The sequence below is a fragment of the Argiope bruennichi genome, chromosome 10 (genome assembly GCF_947563725.1).
Source record: "Argiope bruennichi chromosome 10, qqArgBrue1.1, whole genome shotgun sequence".
Taxonomy (NCBI): domain Eukaryota; kingdom Metazoa; phylum Arthropoda; class Arachnida; order Araneae; family Araneidae; genus Argiope; species Argiope bruennichi.
This window is the reverse complement of record NC_079160.1, coordinates 125,933,119-125,947,183: the sequence shown is the minus strand read 5'-3', so window position 1 is coordinate 125,947,183 and position 14,065 is coordinate 125,933,119. Positions and strand designations below refer to the sequence as shown.

Below are 14,065 nucleotides of genomic sequence, written 5' to 3'. Positions count from 1 at the left end.
ATCTTAGCATTCTTCAGCTAATTGTATAAGTACTGAAAAATTATTTAGAATTTTAACTAAACTTTTTCAGCTCATATTAATATTTTATTTAAAAATCCTAGCTGTAACTTTTCCACCTTCTCCTCACTTATATGGTCCAATAACCGAGTGCCTATTAGCAACAATATAGTGGTCTGTTTGGATGGTTAATACAACAATTTGATGTTATAAAATTGTTATGTATTTTTTTTTCCATATCAGAATGTATTTTGAATAAACTAGATACATTCTAGGACTAGGCAGCCGATGAATTGACAATACTAAGTATACGAAGAGATTTCGAGATTATCTTGCGTCGCCAATACATAAAAAGATATTATTTCCTTTGACAAGCAGTAGGAACTATTTTCACCTTACCTCCTTCAGGTTGCAAGTCAGCTAAGAACACTCTGTCATCGTAAATCAAAAGGGAAGGCTTGTATCCAATTCCATAGAAGAATACGAAGGGCGAAGATTTCTCATCTGGAACAAATTCCACTCTGACCGCAGGGCTACTCGTATCAATGGTTAGTTGATGATAGACTAGGAAACCGTCCTTGTCGCCGAACGAAGGTACCACATGCCTCAGCCTGTTTCCTGCCTTGTCCCCGGAAGACTGAGACACCCCGAGACAAATCTCAAATGGTTCGGGGGTGTTCCTCACCTCCAGAGTGCTGTTTCCATCTCTGTTTGTGAGGGAAAAATCCAACGTGTTTGAATCGGCGCTGAGGTTCACGTCCTCCGTGCCTTCGGTTTCAAGGATTCCAGACCATTTCACTACCTAAAAAATAAAAAGGCATTTAAAAAAATTATTTTGCTGTATTTATTTGAAATATACATATTTCAAGAAGAAATGCATCGAAATTTTGAATACATGCATTGATAATAGTTAGTATGATCTTTTATTTCATGGCATAATCATCTGTATCAATTAATTCTTATTGAACCTTTTCTAGCATGCTATCTGTTAGCGTTGGCTGTATAGAGCTACTTTACTGTCACAATCACAACTGTCTTAGTTCAGGGATGGTTGTGGTGTTAATTATTTTAATGAATTTTTAAAAAATGTAAATGAGTTATTATTATTGTCTATTAGATGAGCTACTATATAAAATTTTACATGATAAGTGGATTCGCGTTGAGTAATGGTTCATTTTCTTCGTTCTTGTTTTCGTGCTTTATTCCATACGGTTGCTATTGTTAATTTGTTATTAAAGACTACAGGTAAGTTCATCTGGTTTTTTTTTTCCTTCCTATTTTGTCATTTAAGAATATTTCTTTCCACAAGGCATATTCAGATTTAAAACTACTTCTGTACCAAGAATTCTATCTAATTTAAATAATAGAAGAAAAGTTGCTGGAAGATATGTTGTGGAAGAAACTATACGACAATATGAACTACGTTGAAAAGCCTAAAAGTTGAAGCCAAAATGTTGGCATACAATAATTAACTCGTCATACAAACCAAAGATCGAATAACAAGAGCAGCTGCGAAACTTCGATTCAAAAATTAATAATATTGAATTATTTTTGGTGTATTTCGAAAGAGCAATGAAAAGTGTCAGTGTGGAATCTTCATTGTGTATGGCATGCCCCGAGCAAAGTAGCCGAGTTCATCAGGAGCGAATTTTATAAAAAAGCGCGCTGTTTATAAGAAAAAAATAAATAAAAGCTGAATGTTTTTGATTCCTGCATTGAAGTCATTATACTTCAATGCAGAGATCATGGGAAATTAAAAAACAAAGGAGAAATAAAGCTGCGCAGTACTGAATTTTGTGCTTCACTTCGGCTGTTGGGAAACGGTGACATACCACTAATCCAACGGAAGAGGACTCCGATTCCGCCGCTCTGCTTTCCCGACAGTCTTTTGGCCTTCCCAGCAAAACGCAAGAGCTCGGCAAGGTAACGGACGTTCCTTCGTTTTCGATGGTTTCACGTGACACTTCATCGACATGCCTCCTACACAAACAAGCAAAAGCATCAGGAAAGGAGACGATTTTTCTGCTGATTATTTTGTTTCGAAAAGTTTCTCAATGCTCATTACGAATTATTATAAATATTTCATCTAATGTCCACCTAAATTATATTCACACTGTTTTTTATAACTTGTGTCAAATATGATAATTATGTGTTTTATAATTTGTTGTGTTATTCCAAGCTGATAGTTCACTGTTAGTGTGAAAGTTTGATTTCGAACTGAATACTCTTTCTTCTTTCACCACAGTGTTAACTCACAGCCTATATTAATGAGCCAAAGCCTACCTGCAGAATGATCAACCTGCATTTTCCAAGGAAAAAAATGTATAGAAATTGAGAAGAAATTTCAGAATAGTATTTTTTAAAGTTCATTTTAAATATATATCATACACTTTAATATTTTTATTCAAAGAAATATGTTTTATCCTTAATGTTTATCTCCATTTTTATCCAATGAATCGTAGATATGTTTAAAATAAAGTAAGGGCATTTTAAAATCAATATAATAAGAATTCAATTCTAACAGTAAAATGTAAACAAAACTTTTCTAATTGCGAAGTTATAAAACATTTAATCTAAATCTAATAAAAATTGTCACAGATAGTTTTTGGCCATTTAAATTGCAAGTAAGTAAATTAGTTATGATAATTTTCTTTAAAAGAAATCAAATATCTCCGGGTAACAAGTTTATATCTATAAAATCAAAATTAATTTCGATATAAGAATAATTTTTTTAACAAAATGTGAAGATTAACTGCGAAGTTCATACTTTTCGACTTTCATTTGAAATCCGGAAGTGGCCTCAACCACCAGAGGATTTTCCCCCACCATCAGGTCTTTGGCTATGGACATCTTCATTCTGTTCGTTATGTTCTTCATGAGTTCCGTTTGTTCATGAACCTGAGGGCAGATGACAGAACATTTCAGGCAGTTCGATGCACATAATTACTGTTCATTCGTTAGAATTATCTTAACCCTTTGACGACCAATTTTTAAAAAAATTTTTATTTGTAGTCGCGTAGAAAATGAAGATAATAGCTTCTGTATTGGACAAATCCATTCGATTTTTTCAAATGTTTTTAAACTTCCGTTGCTAGGACATGATGGCCAAATACACCCTCCCCCACCACCACCAGCAAAAAAATAATTTCACTTAGAACTATTTAAGCTGATTTTAAAAGATTAATGGGATGTATATGTCCGGTTGGTAGTCAAACGGTTAAAAATCTCATTTATAGCTTTAGTAACTTTTCAAAATTTAATTTTCGATTTTCTCCCATTCGTTTGTCCGGATAAAATGGCACGGAATGATATTTCTTTTATTGGCATTATTCACGTTTTCCAAAATATAGTTAAAAAAATCTTATGAAGGAAGTCAAGATTCTTTTGCTAACAGTATCTTTTGCATAAAGCAGCAAAAATGGGACATATTGTAAACATGGGGGAAAACACAAGCAATGTCCTTTCAGTTCAGTTTCCCTACGAAAGATCAACTAATTTATCACCAGTTTCCTTTTTTTTATTACACAATTTTATCTAATAAAATTATTAAATAAAAAATCCGTAACAATGTAATTTTTGCATGATTCGCAGACGTTCCTTTAACCAATCGTGTAAAGGATTTAATTGTATTAAACAAAAAAAATTAATTTCCGATTTATATTTTAGCATTATTTAATAGAAAAGCATAACAAAATAATTATTCCTTGCACCTATTTCTGAAAGATATATATATATATATATATATATATATATATATATATATATATATATATATATATATATATATATATATATATATATATATATATATATATATATATATATATAAAGTAACCATATCTAAAATTTAAAAAAAAAATTTGGAAACGAAATAAATAATTTCGGAATCGCAACTAAAAATTATTTCTTATTCAAACTAAAACCAAAAAAAGAACAGAAAAAGCACCATAGTATTTAGCGAGCGCAAATGCAGCTACTACTAAAACACAGATGAATTGATACATAAGTAATAAAAACCAAGTTAATAGGAAAAATCAAAATTAAACCAAATAAAAAGAATCTGGCCTGAAGACTTTCTCAAGGGTCACCCTAAGGCAGGGATTAAAAAAAAAAGGGATTTTTTCTGTGAATGAATGCAGACTAAACAGTCCAATTACCGATTCTTCGTGACCCGAAAATCCCCTGAAATTAGGCTTAAGAGATATACCATTTTAACAGAAAAGAAAAACACAAAACAATAAATTAGAAGAATACGTCCACTAATAAGCAAAAATACAATAACATAAAATAACCATATAATAACACTCAAACCAGTTATGAAATAAAAAGGAAAGCACATACCAGAAGCACTCAAAAAAATTTTTTTTAAGCTTTCCCGTTGTGTTACCCGCGCTCTAAACTTCCAAGCTAACGCATTCAAGGTAAAAAAATAATTTGAGGGTCTCAGAGCCACCTATTGAGTTGTCTAATATGCAACGGAAGGTCTATTTTTATTTTAGGTAAAGGATTAATCCCAAATCATTCCCTGTTTAATTAGAAAAAAAAATTGATACTGCAGTAGTTTCTGGGAAATTCATTATTAGTTAAATTTTTAATGAGGTTATTTGATGCTTCAATATAGGAAATTTTGTTATTACAAACCCTTTTGATCATGTGAAATTGTGAGAAAATTAGATTTTCGAAAATTTGTGAGTTTAGATTAGAATGATAATTACACAGTTTCGATATTTTAAAGTTGAATTCATCCCTTTTATCGTACATACCCACTATTGTTTTATCATTAGCAATTTCGATAGTATAGTAATTACAGCTGCTAGTGCTACAAGTCACGAATCTGAATTTTAATGGACTTTTATGAAATTTAACTGTTGGGAATAAATAAGCATAGCTTAGAGAGCAAGTCTTTTGTTTTTGTTTTTTTGCGAAAGCTAGCATTCTTTTATCTAATTCCTTTTTCCCCGTGTTCTTTAAAATATAAGTTGTGTTAGAATTATATTCATTAATTAATAGTTCTTTAAAAATATAAAGAACTATATTTAAGAACTAACTTATAAAGTTGGTTACATAAAAGCAATGCTGTGCAACTAACTAACTAATTTTTAATAGCTAACTAATTTTTAAAAGTCCTATAAGAAAATTGTTACTTTTTTCGAAGAGAAATTGACTTCATGAACTCAATGAACCTACCTCCCCTTGAGTAGCATTTTTAGCTCCTTCCACTTTTGTCTCACGCACTCTTTCCTCAACTTCCCAGCGACTTCCATTCACTAAATTAAAAATAATTCAGAGAATAAGTAAGTTTTATAAAAGTATTTTTAAAAACATAGTCTTTATTTGTAGACTAAAAAGACTTATTTTTTATCATCTATTTTTTATTTATAATTAACGATTATAAATATTTATTATAGAATCTTGAAAGCACTTTTATATCAATTTATTACCAATTAATGCCACTGAAGGATATTAAAATTCAATTAAAGAATCTATTACTTGATAATCGCCAACGAGAACACAGAACATAAAATTTCAATCTCTAGCTTCTGAGATGACAAAATTCTATTTCTACAAACATGAAATAAAGTATTTGAAACAAAAGAGTGTAAAAGCATTGCAACGTTCTCCAACGTTCTTGTAAAACCTTCAAAGATTTCCAAACAAAATTTTGAAGCTGATGACCTTTTCTAAAGATCTGTCTCCAAATAAGATGGTATTTGGCAGATAGTCTTTTGGTTTCATTTCTAGCTTGTCAAAGTAAACAAAAGAAACTAAAAATTTTTAATGCACTAAGATTAAAAAGAAAGAAGCCATGAATGCATTATATAATATAACATATGGCACTCATCAGGACATTCTTTAAAACATTTCTTTATTTATAATAATTCATTAATTGGTTCTTTTTGAAGAATCATGCAATAATCCGAGTAAAAGCAAATGAGTAGAAAAGTGTTAAATTCTTGAATATTTTATCAAACGAAGGAAATGGTCCGTATATATTTTAGAGGTCAGGAAAGGGCCCCTTCATAGTAATTTTTTATTTTGAATTTTAATTAATTACAAATGGATGGAGATTTTGCTATTTTTCAAGTTATTTTGCTATTTGCAAGTTAAATTATGAAAATATTACTAAACAGAACTGATGTTTTGGAGCATTTCTCGTGCTATTAGTATAATCTTTATACATCCAAATATCAAAATTAGTAATGTTTAAAAATAGAACAATCTTAAAATTTTTTTATCCTTGTTAACTTTAGAAATTAAACTTTAACTGTAAGAAAAATAAAATTTTTTATTGAAAGTATAGATTAAACGGAAACTGACTCAATTTGTTAAGATAAGCTTTCATGCCTTGAGAATCAACAATGGAAGAGATGTACTCAAGATGAATTATTTGTACTGAATTATTTTGAAACTGATTAGATTTTTATTGAAACAATTAAATGTAAAATCCTAAAATATATTTAAAACATTTTAAAAAATTATTATAATTAGACAAAAAAGTTGTCTTGCAACTATACTGGTTACACTAAAAAGACGATTTTTTTTTTTTTTTAGTTTTAAGATGGTGAAACATCATTTGGGGATTATAGTATTTACAGAAGTCTTTTCTGATAATCACCAAAATCTAGCTACATTTTTGAATAATTAAAATTTAAAAAAATTCTTGGTGCATATTTCCACCTTATTTGTAAATATATATGTTTCGCATACAGTAATATTAAGTACTAGCCGCCTTTGGCCACCAGTCGGTTCGCCTATCTTAATGCTCGTTAAAATTTGAAAAATTAAATATTTTATGTAATTCCTACTTTAATAGCTTCTTCATTAAAATATTTTAAAATTTAAAATTTCAATTCATTTATAATATTATAAAGGCCTTCAGTCATAACGTAATCTGTATCTCTCTAATTTTCTGTTAGCTCTTGTAGAATTTATGATTTATTTTAAAGTGGAAATGATTAATCTGCAATTAATTTAATAATATTTTTTACTGAAACAAAGCATTTTTTTTTTTGTAATATGATTACTAAAAACAGAATCACTGAGCATTTAAACCTTATGGGCACTAAAGAATATCTTTCTAAATTTATGTAATATCTCAAGAATTTGTCAACAAAATTTTTTCATATTCATCATGAGCAGGTCTATTAATTAACAATGTTTAATTTTAAATGCATCAAACACTAAGAAAATAAACAGAATCGTTTAAAATAATCGGTCGAAAACAGGTAAAAAAATTACTTAAAAAACGATGAACTTAAAATAACATAAATACAATTTAATTACAAAAGCATGCAACTAACCTAAAAATAATTTCAATCAAGTCCGCAGTCAGTCACAACAATCAGAACACAATGCGCACGCGTGAATTTTCAACGCCATTTACGGTAACGCAAATGCGTGAATTTTTCTACGCCAATTGGGGTAACGCTATGCAGATTAGACATTTTTAATTTCCTTTATTCTGTGTTATTTTAAATCAAATGAACTTCAGAATGAATCTGAAAGATCGATTCATTAACAATGTTTAATTTTAAATGCATCAAACATTAAGAAAATAAATAAAATCGCTTGAAATAATCGGCCGGAAAATGTTAACCCTAGCCTCATTATTGTTGGGGGAAAAAAACTGAAGCCTTACTCATTTGGCGGTGGGGAAAATTGAAGATTTTTTGGCGGGAAAGTTAGTTTTTAATTAATAATTAAAATTCTAATTAAAAATTCAAAAAAAGGGACCCCAGGCGCACATTTCCGACCTCTAAGGTATACATGTACCAAATTTGGTAGCTGTAGGTCAAATGGTCTTTTCTGTAGAGGGCCAATACACACACACACACACACACACACACACACACACACATTGAGCTTTATATATAAGTATAGACGAGTCGTCATTCATCGCCAGTTAGTTTGCACAGAGTCTTTGCCTTCTTTGGCTGTTATACTGTTGAAACGTGGCGCATTTATTAAAAGTTCCCTGTTATTTGACAAGACTGAAACATACGGTTGGAATCAGTCCAGCTCAAATGATTGTCAGGGTAAATTAAAATAATATATATGTGTTATCATTGAAATAGGCAAGATTTATTTCATGAAATAACGGTTCATGGTTCATTGGTTATTTCATGGAGTAATTTACTACTTTGTATGAAATAACGGATTTTATTCTTTAGCGAGGCAGGTCATAGCGATTACCTGCCTGGCGACGGTTGTGCCTCATTTCGCACTGGATTAAATTTTCTGTTTGACGCCAAAACCTTGATTTCGTTTAAATTTTTGTCCTCTGATGAAGGGTAAATTTATTTTTCGAACATTTCTAATAATATTTTACAGCTTGTCCATTAATTAACAAATCGAAACCTGGCATTAAGTGCAAGTATTCGATAGAATAATCCGAAGCGTGGTTTGTTTATATATGCCATTCGACAATAAATAATGAGCCGCCTCAGCTGGCACATGAAATGCTCGTCGTGTTTGGAGACAGTTGGTTCGACGGGAATATTTGTTAGATTCAATGTTCTTTAAATCTTATAGATATAATTTATGTCTATGATTCCACTAAATTATGAGACATTAAAGCTGCGTTTATTTTAATTGAATTATATACGCTCTATTTATTGTGTCCGTGAGCCTTTCTAATGACTTCGTAGTGCTATTAAAAATGAATATGTGATTCATTTATCTTCTAAATACAGCAATATCGAAATCACTTTTTCATTTGCCTCGTAAACTACACAGACAATAAATAGAATCAATCTTCTTTCATTTGCAACAATAGAATAAAATGACATTATTAAATATTTGATAACAAAGAAAAGGGTTTGAATTTCAGGGCTACAATGTAATCTATTGTTAGAAAGTAAGCAAAATACATATATTTTTAAAAATTGCTAAAATTATCAAAAATTTGCTCGACTATTAAATTGGTATCATTAAAAAGACAATAATATAAATCCAAAGACCAGGTCAAATGGCCTGGCCTGTAGAGCGCCAAAACACACACAAATAATTAAGCTTTATATAAGTACAGATAATTATCTTTCATGTATAGTATCGAAATGTACTTAGTCCTTTATTATTAATAGAGATTTAGGGATATTTTCAAGCTATTTTTATAGTATCATTATTTTATTTGTAAGAATAAACCTAATTAGCTTTCAGTGAGTGAATGATTGCCGAGTTAAGGATCAAATTTATGAAATATATAAAAGAAATTCAATGTGTCTAAATAGAAATACACTATTTTAATTCTTTAGACAACGGGAAAGTGTATGCATTTCTATTTCAGCATTAATTCAAATATTCATACCTATTCTAGATATTTATACTTTATGCAGACGGTCATTGTTATATTCAAATGCTATGTGTCACATTTTATATACACAAAACCTAGTACGGTGACATACATTGTCATTTGCAGCTGGTCGTTTCAGCTGTTGTATCAACATTTCATCCGTTCTTCTACATGTATGGTTTGTGGCATATGACGTTGTGGCTTAGTAGGAATGGCATTTTCTTTATGGACACTTTTTTCATAGAACTCTATGTTAACCTTTAAGTATTAAGAAAAAAGAAATTTCGTAATCCAAATTATAATAGTTACTTTTTATAGCATTATTTTTGCCTTTGATGAAACATTTGGCACTTTCTTATTTTTATATGATTTTTTTTCTGCATTTATTTGTTTGCATTTCTGCATTTCTTGGTTTTTCCATTCTTTCTCTTCTGTAATAAGTTGTTTGCAGTGATGCATTTCTCAATCACATACACTCATTTCACTTATGCAAACCGGCATCCTCTTGCAGCTAATAAAGTTAGAATGGAATAAGCTAAGTGAAGTGATAACCTGGGAACATAAATGCAGCATCTTAACGACGAATTTTTGCAGTAAGAGATTTTCCTTAATGCTATCGCCGATTGTGAAAAATAATTCATTGCAAAAATGTTGCTCGAATGGCATTCTACGCACTTTATTAGCTTGCACCTTCTGGGAAACTGGGTGGCGCCTAGAAGGTAAACTCTACACGACAAAAACTTAAAAATCGCTTCCAAAAAGGGGAAAGAGGATGTTGAAGACCCACGACAGTAACAACCGAAATGTAATAACTCAACAAACGCTTCACAATGCACTATTGTTTTACATATTATATATTAAAATGTTTTGATAATAACTTTACACTCCTCTTGAAATGCTTTAATATCCCATTATATCTACCTGTTTGGATTAAGAATTCTTTTTCATCGGCTTTTAAGAACTTTGCAAAGATGGAAAGAGAAATAGTATTTAGCTTGGGGAAATTCTGAGTGTGAATAGCTTACCGATGTGGGAAAAGGAACAAAATATCCAATGAAATTTGTGAAAACGGCTTGTATTATTACGGTATTTATAATGATGAAAGCTTTCTAAGTTTCTTCACAGTTACGAAAGCAGGTTAAATTTACATGAATTGTCTTGTATTCTCGGAATTATTGATGCTATTTAGACAACAATATAAAATTCCCTGTTATAACTGGTCACTTGTTATCGGTGTACTTTTATACAGAACAATGTTCTGGAATAATCACATCCTGCCTAAAAAATACAAACATAATAAAACGAATATAAAGTATTATGTCATTCCAAATCAATCTATAAGCAATCTTCTTTCTTTTCGCGACGATAATCGAGACTCAATTATCCACGTGATCGCCCCTGGTTAAACTATCAAAACATGGATAATGCTTACTCCATTTCAATTGCTATTCGATCCTCAAAGTTTTCGAGATAACTTTACATTACTGCATCCTCATTGCAGTCCTCCACTTAATTTCATACGACACAAAACCAAATTATTACCAAAAGTGACACAATTTCAGCTGAATTTGTGTGAGCTTCTAATACAGTAGATATACAATTTATATGAGAGAAAATATATCTTAGCAAAAAATAAGCGTCACTCAAACCTCGTGATTTATTTCCATTCATTAGTTTTGATGTTCCCTATCATAAGATAGATTGACTCTGAATTTCTGAATTGACTACTACTTTCTACTGGACCTCAACTGATAATTAAAATGAAGGCGTATCTTGATGTTCTACATAGGAGTTTGTTGGATTTAGAGTCACTAAAATGGATGGTAGAGAATTTTTCGAGGTAATTTTCGGTAGAAAAGAAGCTTTAAACGATATGAGAATTTTCATTAATTAAATATAAAAATGAAAGGATTTTGGAAAGGAAATTATTTTCTCGATATATGCCATGGAGGTGAGTAATGCAATCTACAGATGTCTAATAGTGTTTCATGCAGACAATTATGGAGTTTGATTATGTGAACTCATTATATTAAATAAAGTTTGATTTTGAGTCAAGTCGTTTTCAGTCCTGTGCCAGATAGTGGAAAACAGTCAGTTATATAATTCAAAAGAAGATCTCTTAACACGAAAGTATATTCCGTGTACATGAATAAATGATGCAGTAAATATGCAATGGCCGTTTTTTCAAACTTTTCCTTGCCAAAAATGAAATAATATGGTACTTTCCTTTTTTTTTGGGGGGGGGGAGGGGGTATAGTGATTAAGGCAATGATTTTTATTTATTTATTTATTTATTCCAGCACTGAGGGGTGTATTATTGGCTCAAATCAATGACCATGGCGGCTGAATAGATAAAACTCCAATCAAACCGAATAACCCACAGTTGCGTTCTCCTTATGAAGATACTTCAAGCAACAGATATTTGGAATCTCTTCGACAACGGTATAGGGCCTTCGATTCGAAACTTAAGCTTACATCGGCTGACATATAGCGAAAGGTTCAATCTAAAATCCAGAAGTCTTCTTTTGTAGTCATTCGATTTATGAAGCTCCATAAAACATTTAGTCAGTTTAAAATGCAAAAGTTTAGTGAAATTTTACAAAGAAATTAAAAAATGCACACTAAACGCCTTACCATATAAAATGAAGAAGTTCGGTTCTGTGATGTTGTACTTGAAAAACTCGTAAGCCTCTTCTAGTTCTGAATCCAGAAAATTACCTCCAATCATTTCATCGGATATACTCTGAAAAGAATAAATCAGTATTCCATCAGTTGCAAAATTCCGATGGCAAAATATGACAAAACAGAGCTGTTCTTTCAGGCGCATTTGGAACATATTAAAAATTAGACAAGGTTATATAACACTAATTTTTATTTTTCTATTACACTATTAAAAATTAGTCCATGTTTAATAACACTCATTTTTATTTTTCACTATTAAGAACCGATTAATTATCTAAAATTTACATACATTTTTGACTAAATTAAGCGAAAAAATTTCAGATTATTCCGAAGAGCATTCTAGCAGAGAGTTTTTAGAAGTCATCCTTAAAAAACGAGTCTTTAAAATTTTTCAAACCTATTGTTTGACCTCTGAATTCCTGCTGTTTTTTTTTATATATTATAAAGTTTTGTAAAGAAGTCCTAATTATCTGATAATTTTGTTTCGAATGCTATTTGTTTATTTGCGAAGGTTATTGTTATACACAGTGTGAGCTTGAATGAGCCACAACTTCGTATTAAAGTTACTTTTGAGCGCTTGTAAATAGCTCATTTCTCATTTCTGTTTTTGAAAAGTGCAAATAAAAGGAATTTTATCTTTTAAAAGTGGCAACTTTCAAAAGTAAAACAATAATGCAATTTTTCCCTCGGAAGCAAGGATTTCACATTTTCTTAGCGGAATTCATAAACTTATTTCTGAAATTTTTTTATTTATATTATCTTATTTCTGAATGTTCCTAAGAAAGTTGCAACAATTGTTCATAATAAAATATGATCTCCAGGTGATTATGTCATTTTGGAAGACAAACTGTGTGTTAGTGGCATTCGTCTATTTCTCTCTTCCGTCGCCAGAGAAATTGTTTTTCTTCAATCTGTAGATGGATGAAAGCTGGCCCGACGAAAGTGCGCATGTCAACGTATCGGCGCTTAAAAGCTGAAATCCTTCTCCGTATGTATGTAGATTATTTGTGCAGTGAATCTTTGATTGTGTTAATGCATAGAGTCAGAATACGTTTGGGCTAAGTTTGAATGTTAATAAACAGTTGATAACATTTCATGAAGAACGTATTTTTGATTGCCCGTAGTGAGTAAATTAACTTTCGGCTCAATTGTTATATGAGCTATCGACAGTTCATTTTTCCCAGTGCATAGGCATTGATTGTTAGTTTTACGATTTAGTTTTATGCATTTAACAGCATAATTCAAAAAGCTTTAACCCTTCAGCTTATTTTTTATATCTGATCATTTTGATGAAGTGTTTCAGAATTTTATTTCTTTATCATTATATTTGATACCTTTGTCATTACATCTTTATTAATCAATTCAAACAACCAAAATCAACAAAATTTTACAAAGCAATATTCTTCGAATTTTGCCTATTATTTAAAAAAAAGGGCAAGGAAACATACAGTCATACTGTACTTGACCTTTATGTTCGATGTTCGAATAAGTAAATTTCCGTTTAGACGTATTCAATGGACACTGATAGGATGGCTCAATGATTACAGAACTCTCGGGATTCTTCTTTATTCTTTATGTATTATAAAACTCGTGCAGTTTGTAAGTGGAGGAGAAGGTGGCTTAGAAAGTGTTTGAAATCTCTTTTTTACCTAACTTTCTTCTTATAATTTTTTTTTTTTTTTTTGCTTGTTATATCAAAAAATTAAAAGCAATTCAACTTCAATCTTAGCTGTTCAAAAAAGTTCTAAATTAGTTTTTTTCCTACTTTTGAAAAACTGTTCATCACATTGGCCAAGAGCCCATTTGATATCTTTTTGTCTTCAGGATGAGCAACCTCGAAGTTCAGAATAGAATCAGCCATTTCTTCGATGAATTCGGTCAAAAGATGCTGGAATGTAGGGAAAAATAATTTAATTATTTAAAAATAATTAAAAAATGTCTCGAGGGACAAACTTCAAACTATGTTTCTATAAGGACTTACCTTGCTGCCTTTGTTGAGGGGTCTGGTCTCCGCCAATGCACTCACGGCCAGCCCATATACCTCCGTATCTTCCATCACTTCGAATGGTAGTACTTCCAAGGACTGAAGCATTT

At 30.8% G+C, this 14,065-nt stretch overlaps 1 protein-coding gene across 1 annotated transcript; it reads right to left on the bottom strand.

Annotated features, from left to right (window-relative positions):
- Window positions 1–355: 355 nt before the first annotated feature.
- Window positions 356–13,832, bottom strand: LOC129987779 (uncharacterized). Its single transcript, XM_056095714.1, has 6 exons — window positions 13,737–13,832; window positions 11,924–12,032; window positions 5,185–5,264; window positions 2,765–2,895; window positions 1,830–1,977; window positions 356–799 (listed from the first exon to the last, which is right to left on the bottom strand). The coding sequence occupies exons 1-6, from the start codon at window positions 13,830–13,832 to the stop codon at window positions 356–358; spliced, it is 1,008 nt and encodes a 335-aa protein (XP_055951689.1).
- Between the last annotated feature and the right edge of the window lie 233 nt (window positions 13,833–14,065).